Consider the following 24,229-nt stretch of genomic DNA (forward strand, 5'->3'; position numbering starts at 1 on the left):
ACCGTTCCATGGCTAACTCCAAGTGAAAGTACCTGTGGCTGGGCGCCGTACGCGTAAGCCTTGCCTATAGCGGCGAGCAGATGCACGAGCGTGTCGGGCGAGTCACGAAGCACCAGGGGCACGTGCGCCGCCTCTCTCATGGAACGCCGCAAAACTGCCTGCGAACCAGATCGATAGATCAAACCGGAGAAACTTTATAATATCTGATACTCTCAAGGAAGAAGGAACACATATATCATGATATTCACCAATTAACAACAGAGAGAGAAAGCACTAGAGAATAGTTCTTTTCACCACACCAACTAATAAAGGCATTCTTTGCTATTCGAAAACAGAGAGCAAAATTGCATTTTATCCACAAGAGTGCAAAGTAATTTCGTACAAATTTTAACTTGATGTTTTAAGCGGGTAGGCAGATTTTACCTATAAATGATGATTTTGAATCATAAATATTTTCTTTCAACCCCTTTTTGTCAAAAGTGGCACTGAAACTTGAGTAGTTCATGTGCTCTGCCTACCCCTTTATGGGATACAGGCGTGATTGTATGAATGTATGTACGTAAATATATATTATTAGTAATTGACAAGGAAGGTCTTTAGTTTTGTCAGATACTGACATTTTCCTTTGGATGATATCATTTATTTCTGATACAAGTGATCATGTTGTTTTGTTTTTATTACCCTAAACGCACATAACTTACTCTGATAAACCTCAAATGAACAGTATTTATGATTCCTATATGCATGACTTACACATATGTATTTAGTAAGCTCAAAACCAATACCCATATGTGCACAAAATTAAGAAAAACGAGTATATCTTAATTTGTGACTTATTATTTCCCATTTTTTTTCACACAACATATTTCTTGCTATTTTTGACACATTTTGGATATAAATTGAAATGATGTTTGTACCTAATTCTCTAGTAAATCGATTTTTTGTCTCTCCTGATAGACAGTATTTTGTTCGTGTTGGTGTGGTGAATTTTGTGTTGCACTCGGTGGCAAAGTTTGTTTAATCTTCGTGCCTTGATACACGAGTAAGCGGAAGACTTCCATATAAATAAGGTTGCATAAATTCTTATGATGATGATGACATTCTTTTTAACCTCAACCATTCTAACAGCCACAAGCATAATGCTAAATATTGCTTTGAATGAGCTGTTGGAATCCGACGGATAACGCACTGCGAAAGCTGTTGTGTCAAAATATGGAACCGCTTAGAATGAAAGACAAAGTATCAACTAAATGGCGCAGTCGGTAGGATACAAATCTGTTATTCCGTAGAGAAACTGATATGATCACTTAAACTTCAAATAATAGTTTCAAGATCTTTTGGTACCTGCAGCAGAGCATGCGGCCCCACTTCTATGAGCAGCGCACGCGCCGGCACCTTCGCCAGAGCGTCGGCGAACAGCACCGGCGACACCAGGTTGTTCACGTGATACTCGGCGCTGCTGAACTTTGCTACAGAGATAACATCATTTATATTTTAGGGGGTCAATAATATAATGAAATGTGACGCACACCTGGTTGTAACTAAACTCCCGCTCACATTACTTATTTACTTACTTACTTGACTAACCAACATTATAGCTAACCCCCCTTTAAATATACCCCTTAAATTTGGCCTTGTGATCGTCTAGCGTGAATAAGTAGAACCCTTCGATGAGAACCGCGATAACCTAGATCCTTTAATGAGTATCAGCTGTATTTTTGACTAATTTTTTTTTAAAATTTTATTTATTTATATTTTAGAGAAGAATAAAGGTTATTGTAGCATAATAATATAGTGTTATAGAAGAGTATTTTATCAGGTTTAGGCCTAGAAAGTTATGAGTGAGAAAATTAATGACGTGATGAAGGAATTTTAGAATAAAAGTTAGTGAGTGAAACATACATGAAATAAATATTAAAAAATATTTTAGAAAACAACCGCTACGCTCTATTAGTGATCCTGGCTTGGGTACGAACTTGCGTTGCGGAATAGGATCCTTAATCTCAATCAAACTGCTTTATTGAGAGTCCTATGCCAAGCCAGAAGGGCTATCTATCTACTAACTAACCCCCCCTTTTATTTTGTTTTGTTTCTTTTCCCTAGCTAATCCCCCTTTTCCCCAATACTGCTAATAGACCATAACTTCTCGATCTTTCTAATGTTTTATCGAAACACCGAGCAGTTGCTAACTTTTTATAAGAAATAAGTAAGTCAAACTTTTCTAAGCTTTAGACTTTCCATCAGTGGACGGCGCTCGCATGCCACTGGGCCCTATAACAAACAAATCCTTTTATTCCAAAGACAGTTTGTTTCCCTAGCCAATTTGATAGAATTTACCTTGAAAAACTAGTTAGCAACACTAAGTGTCCCGCAGCCACACCGAAAAATCAGAAATTGCTACCACAATTATTAATTTCACTCAAATAAATTAAGTAATAAGAGTTTTTATAAATTACCAGTTTTACCACATATTTTAAGATAGTAAACACCACATTTAAAGTCCATTAAAACCATATAAATACACGCCTATCAATTATACTTCAAAACCAATCGTAAAACAGCCCTAATTTCATAGAAATAGTGTGTGACGCTACCCTAATCCTATTGTTTTCCCTACTCTAACATATCTGAAACACAGACCCTCACTTACCATAGATCTTGTGTTCAGAATATGTACAAGTGTATCCCTACTAGAACTGTACAGTTCAGCCAGCGAAGCTGAGATAGGCAACCTATAGGCTTGTGTCGGTCAGATCCCCCCCTCTGCTCTTGCCCGCGGGCTAGGGTAGCAGAGAGTAGATCGCCCTATCCGTGTATATATCCAGTATTCTAGGACACACCAGTACCAGCCACATGAGAGACCCAGCTGCGATCAACTTTACTTAGATGTGGATCGATCACAACCGAAATCCCCAGCAACCAACGCCAGCATGGACCAGAGCACCGAGTAAATAAATATATATATATATAGGACCCCAGCCTCAAATACTGCCGACTTCAGTGAGCAAGGATTACTCCTAATGTCTTTCGTCAATCGTGAAAGTCCTCACTTCCATCTAACAGTTGGACTCTTTGAGACCGGTGAGAAAATACGCCTTTTGTAAGTAAATAAAGACGCCCAAGCCCTCCACTTGGAACAAAAAGACTCCTAAACGCCTTATGTTTAACAGCCGCAAGGTATAAAGCGCTTAGCCGGACAACAGTCTGTCACAAACAATGATCTGGCTTATTAACTTAACTTTCACAAAAATAACCCCATAGAAAATTACTAAATTCAATTTTACTGACCAACTAAACAAACGAATGAAGTTTCCTTTACGTGCTATAATCTAAGCTTAGTTTTGCAAGAATTACTCCCTACAAAACCAAACACAGACTTATCTCCAAGCACCAGCCATACATCGACCCAGTCTTTGTATTGCTTGACGGCACTCACGAAACAAAGCACAGAAAACTTCACTATACACATCAATTTAAATATAACACTACACTATAAATAGAACACTAAATTAACCCCACAACTGACAGTAAAGCAATTCCACCACAGGTCTAAGTTCAACTGTACGACGATATCGTCCCCGCACAATCAAACAGAGACACAATTTCAAAGTTTACAATCACTTAGAATAATTTCCAAGTAAAAACAAACAGAGAAATAATAGCAGAACAACTTCACACACCAGTATAACACACGAAAGCCAGAGACACTGTTAGTCTTGTAGATATTTTAAGAATGACCCGCGTCGGCTCGCTCCGACCCTTTTATAAATTCTATCTCCGACTTAAATCCGACCTATCCCCGACCTATCTCCGACCTATATCCGACATATCTCCGACCTTTCTCCGACATCCGACGTATCTCCGACCTATCCCCGACATCCGACGTATCTCCGACCTATCCCCGACGTATCTCCGACATCCGACCTATCTCCGACCTATCCCCGACGTTTCTCCGACATCCGACCTATCTCCGACGTATCTCCGACTAGGCGGCTATTAAATCGCGCACATAAGAAAAAGATCATAAATGCTTTGTTTACTAAGTCATACGCCCTACGTAATAAAGTTCACGATCATCACGCGGATGTTTGCCTATTAACACGTGCAAATTGCAGCTGTTTTAGAAAGAGACAGAGCTATTGGAATTGATACCTATGTAGTCCAATAATGGAGCGTTAAGTAAATATTTTTACGTAAATATTATTTTGTGAAAGATTGTTTAAATCAATTTAGTAAGTGACTTCGCAATGAAAGATCACATTTGTTCTTAATTGTTACATTGAATGATATATTCAGGAAGTATAATAATCAATATTAGTCATTATTACCTCTCTGACTCGTAATTGGAACCAAGACATAATATCGGAACGCTATGCAGTTGACAACTGTCAGTGTCAGTACTTCGCCCATGCGAACGTAGTTTGTTGATAAATACGTTCTTCCAACCTGTTTTACATTTAATAATAGTGAATTTTATGAATGAAGACGTGACTATACATGTGATAAAGCTTCAAAGGTATTATTTATCAAAATATCCGATGAAATCCCAAAGGAAATATGCACCAAAAAGTTGGTCAAGGAAAAGTTGATTCGCCGTAAGTTTTATATGTAATAACAAGTCCATTTCCTCGTCATAGACGCTTGTTCTGTTACAACTCGCCCCCAAGATTGACTATTTTTTACAAATTACAAAGTAGTTTTGTAAAAAATTGCAATCTGATCTAGCAAAAGAAGCAATAAAACTGAATAAAAGAATAAAAGAAAAATATTTCTAGATCAGTCGGAAATATCCCCCCATTTCTAATCGTGTAGTGTGTATTCCAATACTATGCAACTGCTAGCGACTCAGTTTTGAAATCAGCTCATTAGAATCTCGACAATGAACCATGATAACCCCTTTCTCAGAGTCCACGCATCGCCAGGGATACCAGGTTGTGAATCTGATAGGTCCTATTAACCCGTTCTTGCTAGCTCGTTCCCCGGTCGCGGCGAATATTCATTCCATCCACACTGTTGGACCGGAATAATTATCGCGATAATTTCAACGAGTTCACAATAACTTCCCACGCAATTACGAAGAAACCTTTAGAGCTCTCATTATAAGTCCAGAGCCTTCAATCTCCATTGTCGGAACTCAAACCAATTCCTCTACCTAATCACTCCAGCCACATGTTTTGGCGCATGTCTCATACTTGAATAAAATATACTGACTTAAGATCTGTTTGGATGTGTTTTTTTTTTTTTTATAAAACAAACCTTAAATGACATAGGCATGTACCTCAACTTGGTACCACATCATGATCAAATGAAGAAATGATTTGATGATACTAAACTTCACAAATTCGAACACATAACAGGGAAACAAATATTGAAAAGAGCCTCGTTCTCACTAGACGATATCGGCCCTAAAATATGTCGACTGTCAAATACATCCCATTCAAGATGAGGTGTGTGGTTTTAGTATGGGTCTTATTACCTTGTAGAGTGAGTAGCCACGAAAAACTACCCTTGAAATGGGTCGAATCCAAATGGATTTTAACCTAACCGATAAGCTTTTTATGGCTAATGTGTTTCCCTCAGCCCCCCCTTGTTTGTTCCCCGCAAATTCCGACCAAACTAGTTTTGACCACTTTCCAGCGCTGTCTGTCTGTATCAATCCACTCATTCCATAAAATAAAACATTCGAGACACACTTTCATATCTTACATCCGTCATATCCAGCCATTCAATCTATCAAACATACATCTATAAGCATTCATCACCTCTAACTTATACACAATACACATACACTCGTTCATTCCTCCTCAATTACGCTTTCATTCGATTGTTTACAGAAAGCCAACGCTTTTAAAAGTAATCAAAATAAATAATAAAAATGAAAATAAAATTCTATAATAACTTCAAAAATTTACGTATCCCATTTTACTCCACTCTACCCTGACTCGAAGGCAAAGAAAATTTCAATTTATTTATGATAGGTTTCATTTTATACGTCTATATTTCATTTTTACAAAATATTTATTAACCGCAAGAAATTTGACAATGTGTGAAAATTGTTTGATGCACATACTAAAAATAAAATGTTCGTACGAAGAAAATGTTACATTTTATGTTCACATTTTAATTAGAGTCAATTACTGTAAGGACACTACCCTACTTTCAATTTCCCTGTTTTTGTTTTTTTTTTTTCAGTTCATAATGCAACATTGATAGCACAAAATGCAAAAATTTAATAAAGTACAGTAAGCAAAAAAAAAAATAGTGGCCCTCCCTACTCTAACCTTTGTCTGATAAAATCGTTATGCTTAGAAACGAGGATTTGCACTGATGCCTGCCGACATCGTACAGTATACCACCCTATATAATGTAAAAAAATGATAACGCATAAATAATAAATATCACTGCTAACTGTAATAACTAAAATGAAAAATAGCTTATCCACCGCTCTGAATTTTCTAATGTCTACCCCAGGTAGACTAGCTACTATGATGTCCAGTTATTGTTATATTAAAATAATATAACCATACAATGTATATCCAATACATTCTTCTTACAAAATAAAGATTTTAAAAAAAATTGTTGTCCATATAATGAACCGACTTCTTTATCTAGATAATAAAAAAAAATCCGTATTATAAATTTACATCCACCATACACCATTTTATAATCCTAGGGACGAAACTACTAAGTGACAGAGAAACTATACGATGTGCTAGCCAATAAAGCCCTTTACCACATAGATCACTATAGAAATAAAATTAATTTCAGACAAAATTTTGACTTCTACCACCCTTATAATAATAACACTGAATCTCAATAAAATTTACAAGAATTCATAACGTATTTCAAATAATGATAATGATGATGATGATAAGAAAGAAAATATAATAATGTTCCACATAAGTATGCCGCAATTAAAGGAAACTCTTTACTAAAAGGTCATTGACTTGTAACCAATGTATTCATAAAATTTACATTACACATCATGTAATGTTCATAATAAACGCATAATACAATTTTGCAAAAAAAAGTAATTGCAGTTTTGAAGTGGTTTTCATATTTTCAATTTTTTCCCGCAAAATATGATGTATCATCAATTTTGATTTGGTTTTGATATTTTTTGTAAAATATAATGTAACATCAAATTTGATGTGGTTTTGATAAAATATATTCCTTTTTTTTTTTAAACTATCTGCAAAATTTTATTTTGGTTTTAATTGCCTTATGATAAAATACAAAATGATGGCATAAGTAGGTTCAAAATACTTTTATTTGATTGGATAATAATATAACAAAATAATGATTTTTTCTTGAAACGAGCTTAAAACTTGTATTGTCCTATTCTATGTCCGTGTCTTCAATATTGTAAAACATGCCCCGACAGTCTTTTGTAACCTCAGACAATTTATTCCTTCTTCATGGCATTTGCAGCTGCAGCAAACTTAGAAAATTGTTAACAAACACGACAATGGGCTGAGAAACTTGGTCATGGTGTCTCTCTTTCTTTTTTCTCCTTCATACTTGGCTAGTTCTATGATGAGTTCTTGAGTAGCTAATGATGATGATTAAATCCTGCTGGCCCTCCTCAGAGGCATTTCCACTGACCCTGGTCCGACACAAGTAGGTAATATTTCAAAGTTTTCCTTAATAGCCCAGGACACCATGAAATCTCTTCTGAAGACACGTTGCACACTTGATCACAATCAGCATAATCGCAAAAGATCCAGTTACTTATTTTTGAACACAGCAAGTAACTTGAAACCAATGAATATTTCTTTAACTCTAAAGTTGGCTAGTCCTTATTTGTCCAATCATTGGTCAAAAAATAAAATATTGCATAAATCGAATATCATAAACACTTGTTATTTCACTAGCGTTACTACGCATGCACTTAAACACACACTGAAGTTTTCACCGCATGTTTCCACCGTCCTCGCTGATCCACTATGTTCAATGACAGAAACACTGCTGTGGTAAGAATCTATCTTAGGTTGAAACTAAAGCTAAGTTATAGACGTTCCAATAAACAGAGGGAAAGATAAAATAAAAATCACAAGGTCAAAATATTTTCCAAAAATATTTGCCAACTAAGGTTGCAGGACCATCTAGGTACTTTAACCGTCTGATCGCTAAGTGACTTTAATTTTTCTAACTCAAAAATTACTGCAGACTATAAAACTCCGTCTTGTTTGCTCAATAAAACTAGAATAGGGTAAATTAACTGGGGTTTTGAACACTTACATATATGTATTTTTCTTGATCGGCATTTTCTGTTCCATTCTTCTGTTTAGTGTGGCATAATATGGCACCACTAACAACATAATCATATTGAAAATCTTCAGTAACACATTGGTCCTATGAGCAGGTATGAGACCAGGCTCAAAAACTCTTACTCCTCCGTTAGTTGACATCAAAAGCCGGGTACTTCAACTCGAACGTCCCACGAAATATCTCAATGTTCACTTCATGTTTTTCGCGTCCAAACTGTTGCTAACTCTGTCTCCATGTACTCAAGTCTTGCACTATTGCACTAACACCTTTTTTAACTAACTAATTATGGCCTAAAACTAATTGAAATTACTATGTTTTCACTAACAGAGCTCTTCGTTTCAAAACGTAGTTAACTCTCACATTTCTCTACGTGTGATAATAAGACGTCACTAAAAATCACACATGCTCCTACCCTATCAATTACACTAATTATTTGAAGCTACATAACACTATAATTTCAGTGAAATCGGTTTTCTTAAATAAAATTTAATAACTTCGCGCTCAGATTTTTTTTTCGTAAGGAACTGTCACTGTCAATATTGTCATCCTTAACCGTTTTTTTTTCTTTTACAATTTTCCTCATGGGCGTATTTTCATTGTAAACACACTAATGTGTTTTTAGTAGTCACAAACATTAAATCAACAAAACAATTATTTGATATCATAAATTTAGCCTATAATATTTGACTTTTTATTTGACTAGTTATTAGAAATATATAATTGTTTTTTTTTTTTTTTTCATAATTTAATGAAATCGAACGAAAACTATCGTGTAAATTTGTCAATGCGTAGGAAATCGCGTGTGCGCATCGGTTTACAAAAGTGTGACCACATTAAAAATATATTGTGAGATTCTTTAAGGATCTAACAGACGGTCGGACCGCACTTGTAAGGGGACATGTGTTAGGCCCTATTTACAAAATACCGTTCAAAATCTACACAACTTGAATAGTTTGATGTGATTTAAGCAATAGAAAATTAAATTAACAAAATCTTTTGTATTTAAATACATCTATTGTATTAATTTTACTATAATGAAGTAGAGAAAAATGAAGTAAAGTTTTGTAAATGACAACACCGGACAATAAATTACTGAATTACTGAATATCTTTTGTCGAAAATTGTATGACCGATCAAGCGTACCAACTTAAAAACAATGATAGTTTGTGTAATGTCACCGATAGAACACCTTTTGGCGAAGATATATGTTATCTGTGGTTAAATTATTTTCTCTAATCTATGTCATGCTTACCGCTAATCCGCTTGTTCGCGAAAAAATGGCAGATCCGTTTTTGTTTTCTTTAGCTCATTATTAATTACGTGATCTACAACTAGAATTATTTAAATATTCGCTTTATTTTACTCGGCTTAAACAAACGACAGGCAATTCTGCGCCGACGCCGGTCATGAACCGTCCATATTCGCCATTTTGTCATTTAGCAAACTAAGAAGATGCAAACAAAACATTATTTGCCCTAAACACGCGTTACTTCTAAATAATTTTGTCGACAAAGTGAGCCTGTTTTATCAAATTGAACTCTGAACTGCAATTGCAATGTAATTTTCCGTTAGCGAAAGTGAGGTTACGAAATTGACATGACATTATTGTTGGAAAAAAAAACGTGAATGCAATGGACATGTGTTTTGTTGTGTTTCTCATCAAGATAATAGAAGAATTTAGTGCTCATACTCATGATCTAATGAGCAAACAGCCCATGCAAAGGATGTCTTATCGGGCTATGCCTCAATTGATAAAGTGAACTAATTGCCTACTTCAAAAGCAGTTTTGCATGAAAGGTAAGCTTTTGTTTTATTATTTGATGTGTTTTCAAACAAGTCGTCGTTTTCGAAACCCAGCAGAACATACTTGCGAACTACAACGACTAGACCGAATATATATGGTGAAATGTTGCTTATTTTATTGTTCTGTCGTCAGATAAGTTATTGATTAGTAAATTCCCCACATTACTTTCTGACTTTCACATTCCCTAAGAGGATCTAAATGTACGTGAAATAGGCCTAACTAACAAAATATATTTGTTACTTTCAATGAGGTTTACATGGTTGTTCGATTTTTCAGTTTCAACATCTAATTGGAATTTACAATGCCCGATATTTCTACACATCTGCCACAAATTTTATGGAAAACAATATTTATAGAAACTGAACATACCTTGGTTAAACGGTAAGCATTAAAATTATATCTTTGACTAATTTATTTGATCTAGGCTACCTAACTGTACTTGGAACTTGTAATGTAGTTTCCGTACCAACATATAAACTTCTCAATTATTTTTCTGAAGCGCTGGCTTATGGGCTATGGAAAATAATATTTGTAGGACCTCAAATGAATGTCATGGCATTTAAAAATAGGCATTGAATCTTGTCCAAACTTTAATTTTGTATTTTTCAAAGATAAAACTTGACGACTGATACTTAAATAAAATTATGTAGACTAAAAATCCAGACTTAGCATAGATTTTATTTCTGCTACATTGAGTTTAAACAATGTATGTATTAATTTTCAGTATATGAAATGGGTAACCATCCTCGAAGAACATCAACCAGCTGTCGGCAATGTGCAGGTGGACTGAGGAATTTTCCGGTGTGTCTTTTTATGGACTGTACTCCGTCTTAGCACAATTCCCAAGTAAGTACTTAACCATGATTGCCCTAGATAAATATAAACAATCTTAATGATACGTATTTATAAATAAGATTCCTTAAACATACATACACCCTTTTTTAACTAATCTTTCAATATGTACAATTTCAGGTTTTACCCGAGAGGCCACGCTTCAGTTGGACCGTCTTCCATATATCTACTGACTTCATATAAATGAAAGGTACTTATGTTTTATTATAATAACATGTTCTAATTATTAAAGTTAAAAGTGAACAGCTCATGGCATTAATATTATATTTAGATAATTTAGGCGAAGTATAGCGACGGCAATAAGCGATGAAGTGAAAATTGAACTTAAATGAACTTATCCTAATTCTATTGGCTAAGCAAACTTATTACTAACTCATTTATGTCCTAGCTCATGTAGATATGAACTGCACGGCAGAGGTTCTCAAACTTTTCTATTTTTAATTTCCTTTTGTAAATTTTGTAGTATGCGTTGTTTTTTCTGACACAATATTTCTCACGGGCGTGTCTTAGTTTACAAATAAAGCGACGCGCCCCCGTGAGTAGATAAGTGAAATAATATTGTTCCTATTTGGCAGAACCCCACTCTAAAACTAAACCCTTTTCTTACTCTATCTACATGAACATTTCTAATGTCTGACTATTTCCTTTCAGTCTCGCTGATCTGCACTACCAGCTCGTTCAACGTTACTGAACAACAAAGTAATCCGACAATCAGACTGGACCCGGTCACGTTAGGTAAGTTTACATACCTACTGCATACTACATACATACTATTTCTGAACCTCAGTAAAATATAGTTTTATAGTAGTAATGGTGCTTATTATCTACGAGTATGCCTACTTAACAGGAATATTACAAATTTCAATCAATTTTCATGAAATTCATTAAGCAATTGTGACAATGATCAAGCAGTAGTGGAGTTAGGGTATGGCGAGGTACGACCTCCCAGATGCTGGTAATGCTAATATTTTGTAGGATATGTTTGACATGGTTGTAATGAAATACAGTATGTTGGCATACTCCTGACTTGTGAAATATTGTATAAAAGCTGTGTACACAATCTACTGAACATAATGATTGTATGGTTTTACACTTACTATTTTAGACTAGCCTACAGCTTATCATGTAAGATAACGAACTCATGTCATATGAAGCTATTGAAAATCTTGTTTATACATACATACTTATTTGTATTACTACAGTAAAAATATATACGTATAGAAAGTTGAAATTCACAAGGTACATTTAATTTATTCTGAAATTACTGACAGACATAGACTACGGTGACCGCTTACCGTCAAGAGATGACATATACTTGTTTACCACGGATGTAATATGAAAATATATGATGACTTATAAGCTAATGAACTTAAATTAGTCCTAATATTATTAATACCTATATCTTAACAGACAGAAACCTGTTCTTCTCATGGCTGCACTACAGTGACAATATTTGGTATAAACCGTACAAACAATATGCCAAATTATTGTATGATGTATGAAATCCTGTCAGCCAAATTTTAGATTATAGAGTTACAACTGAAATGCAAACAAACCATCCATCGAAGGATGTACTTGTCGTAATACCACATGCGTGTAGCTATTAGCAGCATTCATAGAAAAATGGCGGAATGCCACCTACAATTTTGTACTTCAGCGCGACAATAAATAATCGCGCCCCCATAGCAATTAGACTAGAGCCTATCTTCTTGTATTACTAGGTCTTAAATCTAGGGCTTAGGTATCCTAGGTTATCTGAGATAATATAATCTTACATCTAGATTATGATAACGACCTACTTACTGTCCTAACTAGTAGTTATCCTGCCTATAAATGAAATTCTGTATAACAGACGCCTGCCAGGAACATACATAACATCAGAGAGTGTTCATGGACTATATAGGACAGCGTCGAAGCTATCCGATCTCCGGTGTGAAGTGCAAACGTGATGTGAGCTTTCAAAATAACCCTGAAGATGGCAGAGCCTGCTATGAAAATGTACTATACATATAGAGAACTATTTGTTTTAACATGAAATTCTATTGCTATTGTACATAGTTCACACACTTATGTTTCCAATTCCGGTCACGAGGTGGCAAACTCTTCTAAAGTGCTACAGCTCCGCGCTTCCTATTATTTTAGATACATGGGTATTTTCTATATAAGTACCTAGTATTTCCAGTACTTGCCCTGCCTATACAACAGCCATAAAACATACATTAAGACACAGAATAAATAATAGTACTACGCACAGGCGCAAAGGAACGTCAAGATGTGCCAATGCCAACAATTGCTACGTAGCAATGCAACCCGAATGGTGCTAAAATTGCCTAATCGGGACAATATTTAGTTCAACCACTGCGATTATGAGCTAATTTCCTAGAAATAGATTTTGTCTAAGTTTACTACGCTACTTTAATTTTATTATTTTATTTTTACAGATACCAGAGGAAGACGAAAATATAATTGATTCTGTACTGATGCATAACTTCGCTCGGAACGCGGCAAGAATTAACAATGGAAGAAAATACTACAGACTTGTTTATTAACGATAAAGTTATTTTAGTTTTTATGAAATAGCGATTGAATAAAAATATTAGGTATATGAGTTTTATTTAGAGATGAAATAAGTCAAGAAATACAGCACACCCACTCGTTTTCACAACAACAAATGTAGCCTGGTAAGGCTAATAAAATAAGGTTATTAAAATTCTGGTTGCTCGGCACCAAAAGTAACCTTGCAACGGCTACTTCCTATTATTTATTTGTAAACCTTGGTATCCAAGATGTGTTCTACAGAGCACATCTTAGATCCCTTGGTCACGGAACCAAATGTAACTAAACTCCCGCTCACATTACTTATTTACTTACTTACTTGACTAACCAACATTATAGCTAACCCCCCTTTAAATATACCCCTTAAATTTGGCCTTGTGATCGTCTAGCGTGAATAAGTAGAACCCTTCGATGAGAACCGCGATAACCTAGATCCTTTAATGAGTATCAGCTGTATTTTTGACTAATTTTTTTTTTAAAATTTTATTTATTTATATTTTAGAGAAGAATAAAGGTTATTGTAGCATAATAATATAGTGTTATAGAAGAGTATTTTATCAGGTTTAGGCCTAGAAAGTTATGAGTGAGAAAATTAATGACGTGATGAAGGAATTTTAGAATAAAAGTTAGTGAGTGAAACATACATGAAATAAATATTAAAAAATATTTTAGAAAACAACCGCTACGCTCTATTAGTGATCCTGGCTTGGGTACGAACTTGCGTTGCGGAATAGGATCCTTAATCTCAATCAAACTGCTTTATTGAGAGTCCTATGCCAAGCCAGAAGGGCTATCTATCTACTAACTAACCCCCCCTTTTATTTTATTTTGTTTCTTTTCCCTAGCTAATCCCCCCTTTTCCCCAATACTGCTAATAGACCATAACTTCTCGATCTTTCTAATGTTTTATCGAAACACCGAGCAGTTGCTAACTTTTATAAGAAATAAGTAAGTCAAACTTTTCTAAGCTTTAGACTTTCCATCAGTGGACGGCGCTCGCATGCCACTGGGCCCTATAACAAACAAATCCTTTTATTCCAAAGACAGTTTGTTTCCCTAGCCAATTTGATAGAATTTACCTTGAAAAACTAGTTAGCAACACTAAGTGTCCCGCAGCCACACCGAAAAATCAGAAATTGCTACCACAATTATTAATTTCACTCAAATAAATTAAGTAATAAGAGTTTTTATAAATTACCAGTTTTACCACATATTTTAAGATAGTAAACACCACATTTAAAGTCCATTAAAACCATATAAATACACGCCTATCAATTATACTTCAAAACCAATCGTAAAACAGCCCTAATTTCATAGAAATAGTGTGTGACGCTACCCTAATCCTATTGTTTTCCCTACTCTAACATATCTGAAACACAGACCCTCACTTACCATAGATCTTGTGTTCAGAATATGTACAAGTGTATCCCTACTAGAACTGTACAGTTCAGCCAGCGAAGCTGAGATAGGCAACCTATAGGCTTGTGTCGGTCAGATCCCCCTCTGCTCTTGCCCGCGGGCTAGGGTAGCAGAGAGTAGATCGCCCTATCCGTGTATATATCCAGTATTCTAGGACACACCAGTACCAGCCACATGAGAGACCCAGCTGCGATCAACTTTACTTAGATGTGGATCGATCACAACCGAAATCCCCAGCAACCAACGCCAGCATGGACCAGAGCACCGAGTAAATAAATATATATATATATAGGACCCCAGCCTCAAATACTGCCGACTTCAGTGAGCAAGGATTACTCCTAATGTCTTTCGTCAATCGTGAAAGTCCTCACTTCCATCTAACAGTTGGACTCTTTGAGACCGGTGAGAAAATACGCCTTTTGTAAGTAAATAAAGACGCCCAAGCCCTCCACTTGGAACAAAAAGACTCCTAAACGCCTTATGTTTAACAGCCGCAAGGTATAAAGCGCTTAGCCGGACAACAGTCTGTCACAAACAATGATCTGGCTTATTAACTTAACTTTCACAAAAATAACCCCATAGAAAATTACTAAATTCAATTTTACTGACCAACTAAACAAACGAATGAAGTTTCCTTTACGTGCTATAATCTAAGCTTAGTTTTGCAAGAATTACTCCCTACAAAACCAAACACAGACTTATCTCCAAGCACCAGCCATACATCGACCCAGTCTTTGTATTGCTTGACGGCACTCACGAAACAAAGCACAGAAAACTTCACTATACACATCAATTTAAATATAACACTACACTATAAATAGAACACTAAATTAACCCCACAACTGACAGTAAAGCAATTCCACCACAGGTCTAAGTTCAACTGTACGACGATATCGTCCCCGCACAATCAAACAGAGACACAATTTCAAAGTTTACAATCACTTAGAATAATTTCCAAGTAAAAACAAACAGAGAAATAATAGCAGAACAACTTCACACACCAGTATAACACACGAAAGCCAGAGACACTGTTAGTCTTGTAGATATTTTAAGAATGACCCGCGTCGGCTCGCTCCGACCCTTTTATAAATTCTATCTCCGACTTAAATCCGACCTATCCCCGACCTATCTCCGACCTATATCCGACATATCTCCGACCTTTCTCCGACATCCGACGTATCTCCGACCTATCCCCGACATCCGACGTATCTCCGACCTATCCCCGACGTATCTCCGACATCCGACCTATCTCCGACCTATCCCCGACGTTTCTCCGACATCCGACCTATCTCCGACGTATCTCCGACTAGGCGGCTATTAAATCGCGCACATAAGAAAAAGATCATAAATGCTTTGTTTACTAAGTCATACGCCCTACGTAATAAAGTTCACGATCATCACGCGGATGTTTGCCTATTAACACGTGCAAATTGCAGCTGTTTTAGAAAGAGACAGAGCTATTGGAATTGATACCTATGTAGTCCAATAATGGAGCGTTAAGTAAATATTTTTACGTAAATATTATTTTGTGAAAGATTGTTTAAATCAATTTAGTAAGTGACTTCGCAATGAAAGATCACATTTGTTCTTAATTGTTACATTGAATGATATATTCAGGAAGTATAATAATCAATATTAGTCATTATTACCTCTCTGACTCGTAATTGGAACCAAGACATAATATCGGAACGCTATGCAGTTGACAACTGTCAGTGTCAGTACTTCGCCCATGCGAACGTAGTTTGTTGATAAATACGTTCTTCCAACCTGTTTTACATTTAATAATAGTGAATTTTATGAATGAAGACGTGACTATACATGTGATAAAGCTTCAAAGGTATTATTTATCAAAATATCCGATGAAATCCCAAAGGAAATATGCACCAAAAAGTTGGTCAAGGAAAAGTTGATTCGCCGTAAGTTTTATATGTAATAACAAGTCCATTTCCTCGTCATAGACGCTTGTTCTGTTACATGGTGCACCGATGAGTCAATGATTATGACTAACTTATTACTAGCATAACTCGTTACATAAAATAAGGAATAGTTCTATTTTTATGGATTACATTTTGTTTATTTCCTATAGAAACTTTTACATTAACATCCATGTCTTCAATAACAGAGTATGGACCTAAATACACTGGGTCCATTTTTTCACGTCCTTCTTTTTTCACTAATAATAAATCGCCTATTTTATACTTAATTGGATTACATGTTTTATCATATCTTTCTTTTCTTAACTGCTTTGACATAATTAAATTATTTCTGGCGTCTTCCTGAGCCTTTTGCAATCTATACCTTAAAGCTATCGGATAATCATCGAAGTTATACACAGGATCTATATTATTATTAGTTATATTAGTTGGTAAATTACAAAGTTTTCCGAATACTAATTCGAAGGGAGTATACTTAGTTTCAGAATGCATAGTCGTGTTATAACTGAAGCACCAGAATTGAAGCCAGTTGCTCCATTCGTGAGCCTGGTTATCCGTCTGGATTCTGAGGAAAGCTCCCAGGGCCTTATGAGAGTTCTCCAAAGAACCGAGACTCTCATGGTGATATGCCGTGGATTGTATCTGATTTATTTTTAACAATTTACACGTATTTCGCATAGTTGAAGAAACAAATTCAGAACCTCGGTCTGTTGCTATCTCGCGCGGGATGCCGTAATGTAAAATAAAACCTTCAACGAATGCTCGCGCGACCGTTTCGGTCTCTTTATTGGGTAATGGGTAAGCCCATACGTACTTAGTGAGCTCGCACTGTATCGTCAATATGTAACTATACCCGTTGTTATCTTTAGTTAAAGGGCCAACTAGATCTAGATACACTTTTTCACATGCCGATGTGGCTGTGGTAGTAATAGACATCGGTTCTTTTATGTGTTTATGGAATTTTTGCTTTTGGCATTTATCGCATTTTTTTACAAAAGCTTTTATGTCATTTTCCATGCTTGGCCAGTAGTAGTGACGTTTTATATTATTCGTCATCCTACGCATACCCGCGTGTCCGCTAGTGGGTAAGATATGAAAATCATTCATGATGACTCGCCTGTCATCTTTATTCTTTACTTCTTTTGCACCCTTTATAATACATAGTCGTGGCCCGGACCACTTACTTATATTTTTTATATGTTGAGCTAGCTCTTTGATAATCTTTTCATTGTCTTTGTTTTTAATAACGCATATTTCGTTAATGTTTATAATATTGCAGAAAGCTTCCAATTCCCTCATGAAGAAAGCTCGTTTCATACATGATAGGGATACTGGTGCAACGCTAATAAGTGACAATGAGGGTGTATATACAAACGTATTGTTTCTGCTATAAATACAATCATTCATTTTCGCACACTTGCGATACTCTTCTGAATTAAAACTTAATTGTGTTGAATTGTTAGGTTTTTTTAGAATTTCGGCCACGTTTGGGTGATCAATCCAACCGTTTTGGAAATCCGTAGTGCCGGCATTTTTTTGCCTTTCTTTCTCTTCCATTCGCTTCTTTTGCCCACGTGTTGTTACGAACATAACTCTTTCACTCATGTCTTTCAGCTGTTCACTAGTTATCTCAACCCTTGATAATGCGTCTGCAGCCACATTATCTTTACCTTTCAAATACTCTACCACAAAATCGTACTCCTGCAAATACAATTTGAACTTGGTTAGGCGGCTGGAGGGATCCTTCATGTTAAATAAATAGACTAACGGCCTATGATCCGTAATTACTCTGAAACGTCGTCCAAATAAATAAGGTCTGAAATATTTTATTCCCCACAAAATAGCTAAAAGCTCTTTCTCAATGGTGGGATAATTTTTCTCCGCTTTGTTCAGGGGTCTACTGGCGTAAGCAACAGGTAAACCATCTCCGTTTGATAAAACGCAGCCTATCGCTATCCCTGACGCATCGGTGTGTATTCTAAACTCGTTATCTTCTGAAAAGTTAGGATATTGTAGCAATGGTGGGTTACTCATTGCTGTTTTTAGGGTATTAAATGCATCCGAACATTCATTAGTCCATACAAAGTCTACGTTTTTTTTAAATAAATTATTTATTGGCTGAGCTATTTCGGCAAACTTCGGAATAAATTTTCTGTAATAGTTCGCAAACGCTACGAACCTTCTAGCTTCATCTTCATTTTTTGGAGTTGGATAATTTTTAATCGCTAAAATTTTGCTTGGATCTGGTTTGATTCCATCTGACGTAACTAAATGGCCTAAATATAAAATTTCCTTTTTTAGAAACGTACATTTTAGTGGGTTAAGTTTAAAGTTGACTTTCCTCAGCCTCGAAAATACGTCTATTAAATTTTTGCTATGCTCCTGAAGATTTCGTCCCATGACGATAATATCGTCAAGGTAAACGATACATTGTAAGTAATTCAAACCCGTCATTGCAACTGTCATCGCTCTGCTAAACGCACTAGCACTCGTTTTTAGACCCATTGGGAGGCGCTTCATTTGGTAGTGCTTATCAGCCAAAAATGCCGTGTATTGCCTACTCTTAGGGTCGAGTTTTACTTGATAGTATCCTTGATTAAGGTCCAAGGTGCTGAAATAAATTGCACCAGACAGTGAATCCAATATCTCGGTAATATTCGGTAATGGAAATTTGTCATTCTCTATACGCTCGTTAACTTTTCTGTAGTCAATTACGACCCTCCATTTCTTTTCCCCGCTGGAATCTGCTTTTTTAGGTACTATTAACAAAGGACTAGCCCATTCCGAATAGGACTCTTCGATTATGTCATCTCGTAACATTTGATCGATTTGTTTTTTAATTTCCGCTTTTTGAGAGTGAGGCAATCTGTATGGCTTACTGTAAACTGGAGATTCATTAGGCTTTAAATGGATTTTTTGTTCGTAAAGGTTCATGGTATTCAGCTTATCACCTGGTAGGTGAAAAATATCGGCAAACTTAGCGCAAATACTTGAGATGCTGGCGTTTTCTTCCGAATTTAAATAATTCAATTTTAACAAAGAAAGCAACAGTTTCACTCTTTCGGCGTTATTTGGACATTCATCAAAATTAAGAACGTCAAATTCCTCCAGTCGCCTAATTTCGGGAGTAACACACTTAATCCTCACAACCTGCTCTCGCGTGTTCAATAGTTTAACAGTCAAATTACCATCCGTACTTCTAGACAAAGAATTTGCTATGAAAATACCCTCGCATACTTCGCTGGCATAAACAACAAAATCTCCCGCGACATTAATGGGAACTTTTACAAAAATTTCACTTCGCGAAGGTAACTCAATGAATGATTGTTCGTTACTGCTATGTGTAGAGTAAACGCGTACCGGTATAAAGGATGTGCGGTTACCGTTTTTCAATTTCAAAACGTCCGTTTCAAAATCTATATTGCCTCTATATTTTTTTAAGAAATCCTGACCCAGGATCCCGTCCGCGTCAACCGGTAAATTTTCAAAAACATGAAATTTGTGACTAAATGATTCATTTGTCTCATAAAATAAATCGAGATAGCTGTAACCAACAGATGTAATTACACCGCCTAGCCCATTTACGTTTGTTGTGTGTGGGTGAATCATCGGAGCTGTTGGTCTTATCGAACCATATTTGACTGCACTCAATGACGCTCCGGTGTCCAATAGCCATGTCAACGACTTTCCATTTACGTGAAGCTGAACTGAATTCACGTTACCGAAGGCCATAATATAAGGTAAGGTGTTAGTTACGAAAAAACTGAAGATCAGACGATCTGGCTGGTGACTCGTTCGTGTCATTGCACTCACGAGCCGTGTTTACGTACTGCTTATTATGGGGCTTACGGGGTCCGAAACCGTTACCATTATGCCCGTAGCTCTTACGATATCCATGGCCGCGTAAACCACCCCTGAAAGCGCCACCGCCTCTGCCTCTGGGCAAGTAGGAAGCGCGTCCTTCGGTTTTCCTGTACTCGTACTGCGGGTGTCTCGCTGCACCTACCCTACTGTTGAAATATACATTTCCACGACCCGAAGCTATTTGGGCTCTTGCACCCCTACCGCGCACCGCGAACACCTGCTCTGAGGGTGTTGGTGTCATCGCAATCTCTTCATCCTTAGCACCCTGTATTGCGTCTTTAAGAGACGTGTAATTGCGAGCCGATATTACCGTACTTAACCGGTCATTTCGCAAACCACTGGTAAACCTGTGAATAGCCTGCCTTTCATTAAGGGGTTTTAGAACACTGTAAGCACTCGAATCACCATTGGCTTGTGAAATTGTCAGCTTGACAAAAATATCCTCTAAATCTCTACCGAACTGCTCTATACTCTTTCCCGCCTGCCTAGCCGTCTGCAACTGTTTCTGCAAAGCGGTATCCGACCTCCGAGTTAGCAGATGAAGTCTCATATCTGCAATTAAACTCGCTACTGTGGTATAGGTACCTGTTAACCGCAGTTTTGCATTGTAAGACAAACGTGTTTTCAAAACGAAATTTATCAACACCGGGATGTCAGCTTCGACTATCATTGTCCCATACAACTCTATGGCGTCGATTAATTGCAAAGAAACCTTTTCAGTATCATCCATGACGGGCAAAAGAGAGACTGCCGTCTTCAAGTCGAAATTCGATTTGGAACCCATGTTTGAATTAATTAATTGTTGCGATTCCCCGAACAGTTGCAATATTTTAGCATATGCTCTTTCGACTTCCGCAATATACTGTTGTACCTTATTGTCGAGGGGCACTTCCCCCTTTTCTACCTTTGAAATATAAATCTCTAAATAGGCATTATACTCGTTATAAACCGACTTTGCTTCCGAAAATTTTTCCTGCCCTAACTTCTCGCTTCTTCTAACTGGCCCAAGCTTAAGCAAATATTCCTTAAAATAATTAATGCGCTTATAAAATTCTAAAACATCTGGCATAACTATAACGAGCCTTAAGCTAATATAACGCCACACGATAAGGTCTACAGTCCATAGGAAAATAATTCACTACACTTACATGATTTCCCGGCAGGCCGATGAAAGTCTTTGTCACTTCACTACACTTACATGATTTTTCCGGTAGTCCGATGAAAGTCTTTGTCACTTAGTTCGTGGTAGGACACTCACACTGCTTTGCCGATCCGCAGCGCTCCAGGAATCCCCACGACAGCCGCTGCCCGCCACCTTAGACGGACGCACGCCTGCGCATCACCATAGCAGCCGCATGGCGCTCGATCTTCTGCGTCAGACACTTGTGGATCCTTTTCCAGACGAGATAGACGAAGATAACGGTGATCATCACTCCCATAGCCATCGTTATGTATGATTGCCCATCCGCGTGGCTGATGTCCTGACTCGTCCTGGCGCTATTGCCCTGACCGGCCTGAGCTATGATGACCTCTTCCTTCTCCACTCTAGACACAGTTTTCCCCATCTTGAAAATAGCAAACCGACGAAATGCTGCAGAGAAGCCTTAGTGGTCGTAGTTCCTCAACACGCTGACACGCTTTGGCAAGGTCGCCATGTATTGGTCGAAGCTATTGGTGCATGTTCTATTCGGTAGGGATGTAGTAGAGTTTAATAAATGAAACACATGTTGACTCTCCAAGGCATCAATATGTAATGTCGATTAGAATACAGATAGAATAAGCTGATCATTATGAGTAATACAGTTTCCATATATAAAGCATCTAGCCTACTTAATCTAATTAGGTATGCTTACACATCACAGGGGTATCTATACACTATGGTACTGAGTGAAAACAAGAATTATTTTCATTTGGTATTATAATTTTTTTTTTTTTTTTTTTTTTTAATTTATTTAGAAATCAAACAGCCTTTTACAAGTACGGTTTACAAAAATATATATAAATCTAGGCCTAGAGTTTCCTACATTACTAGATGGTTAAATTTAAGTAAAAATAGTTAACAAAATTACACACGCAGTAGTTGAGTAGGTACACACGTAAGGATGCATCTTATAAAATCTACTTAATGAAAAAATAATACAGTTAACAAGAAAACAGTAATTGCCGAACCTTGTTCTTGAAACTGGACAAATTATGAGCAAAAATATCAATATTATTAATCGAATTATTATAAAAGTTACAAGTGCGCCTAAAGAAAGAGTTTTTAGCACACTGTGTGCTACAGGAGGAAATAGCGAAAGTAGGTTTAGAACGTGAGTGGAACCGAGATATTTTGAAGGAGATATTTTCTAATAAAAAGGGGGAGTCAATGTGATTATTAATAATTTTAAATAAAAACAAAACATCAAGATAGGTTCTTCTTTTTTCTAAAGGAGGAAGACTATGCCTAGCCGCAGACGAGAGATAATCAGAGTTATATCGTCCAATTCTATAATCAAGGGACTTACAAAAAATTTTTTGAATCCTTTCAAGCCGAGACTTATGAATACCATAGTGTGGAGACCAAACAACACTGCCAAATTCTAATATACTTCGGACGAAGCTATAATACAAAACTTTTAACGCAAATGTACCATTGAATGGTTTACTAAAACGCAAAATCATTCCTAATTTTTTATATGCTTTAGCCACGATATTATCTAAATGTTCATTAAAGGAAAGTTTAGCGTCCAGAGTAATTCCTAAATCGCGAATCGACGAAACACGCGAGACACTGCTACCACTCAATTTATAATCAAAAGTAATTGGGTTATGTTTACGGGTAAACGTGATAGTGTAGCATTTATCAGCATTTAGAATTAAGTTATTTTGCCGGCAGTACTCTGCAAACCGTGACAAATCAGATTGTAATGCAACACAATCATCCAGATTTTTAATCGTTCTATAAATTTTTGTATCATCTGCGTAGAGTATGTGGGATGAAGATTGAAAGACAGTACCCATATCGTTAACATATAAGACAAATAAAAATGGCCCCAGATGCGAGCCCTGAGGAACACCTGAAGGGATGGGTAGAAATCTCGACCTATAGCCCTTAAGTGCGACCGCCTGGCTTCTATTACTTATATATGATTTTAACCATCTGAAGAGGTCACCGTGTATACCGATCTTGAAAGCTTCTGAAGTAAAATAGAATGATCTATTTTATCAAAGCATTTCGAAAAATCGGTATACACGGCGTCCACCTGATAACCGGCATCCAAAGCATCAATAATATGTTCAGTATAAGTAACTAGATTAGTGTCCACGCTTCTACCCTTGAAAAAGCCATGTTGCTGCACAGAAATGTGTCGGGAGACTAGAGCCGTCATTTCATTCGTCACAATCTTTTCAAAGACCTTAGCAAAAGTGCATAGTTTCGAAATTGGTCTATAAAGCTTGACATTGTGTTTATCACCGCCTTTATGCACAGGTGTTATAATTGCACGCTTCCAGATGCTCGGAACAATGCCTTCACTGATAGACCTTC

The 24,229-nt window shown here is 36.6% G+C and overlaps 1 protein-coding gene and 1 long non-coding RNA gene across 2 annotated transcripts in view; one reads left to right on the top strand and one right to left on the bottom strand.

The window, feature by feature from the left end:
- The window catches only part of LOC125237726 (fatty acid synthase-like), a 43,444-nt gene that overhangs the window by 12,132 nt on the left and 7,083 nt on the right, over positions 1–24,229 (bottom strand). The window contains exons 8-9 of the mRNA XM_048144924.1: positions 1,345–1,469; positions 33–158 (exon numbers count right to left, since the gene is read on the bottom strand). Of these exons, the coding sequence (XP_048000881.1) occupies positions 33–158; positions 1,345–1,469 (251 nt within the window). The remainder of the gene's footprint in view (positions 1–32; positions 159–1,344; positions 1,470–24,229) is intronic.
- LOC125237807 lies at positions 10,028–13,532 on the top strand. Its single transcript, XR_007178379.1, has 6 exons — positions 10,028–10,068; positions 10,352–10,456; positions 10,800–10,921; positions 11,048–11,117; positions 11,579–11,662; positions 13,369–13,532. It is a non-coding gene; the product is annotated as an uncharacterized LOC125237807 (long non-coding RNA).

Source organism: Leguminivora glycinivorella, chromosome 1 (assembly GCF_023078275.1).
Source record: "Leguminivora glycinivorella isolate SPB_JAAS2020 chromosome 1, LegGlyc_1.1, whole genome shotgun sequence".
NCBI classification, from domain to species: domain Eukaryota; kingdom Metazoa; phylum Arthropoda; class Insecta; order Lepidoptera; family Tortricidae; genus Leguminivora; species Leguminivora glycinivorella.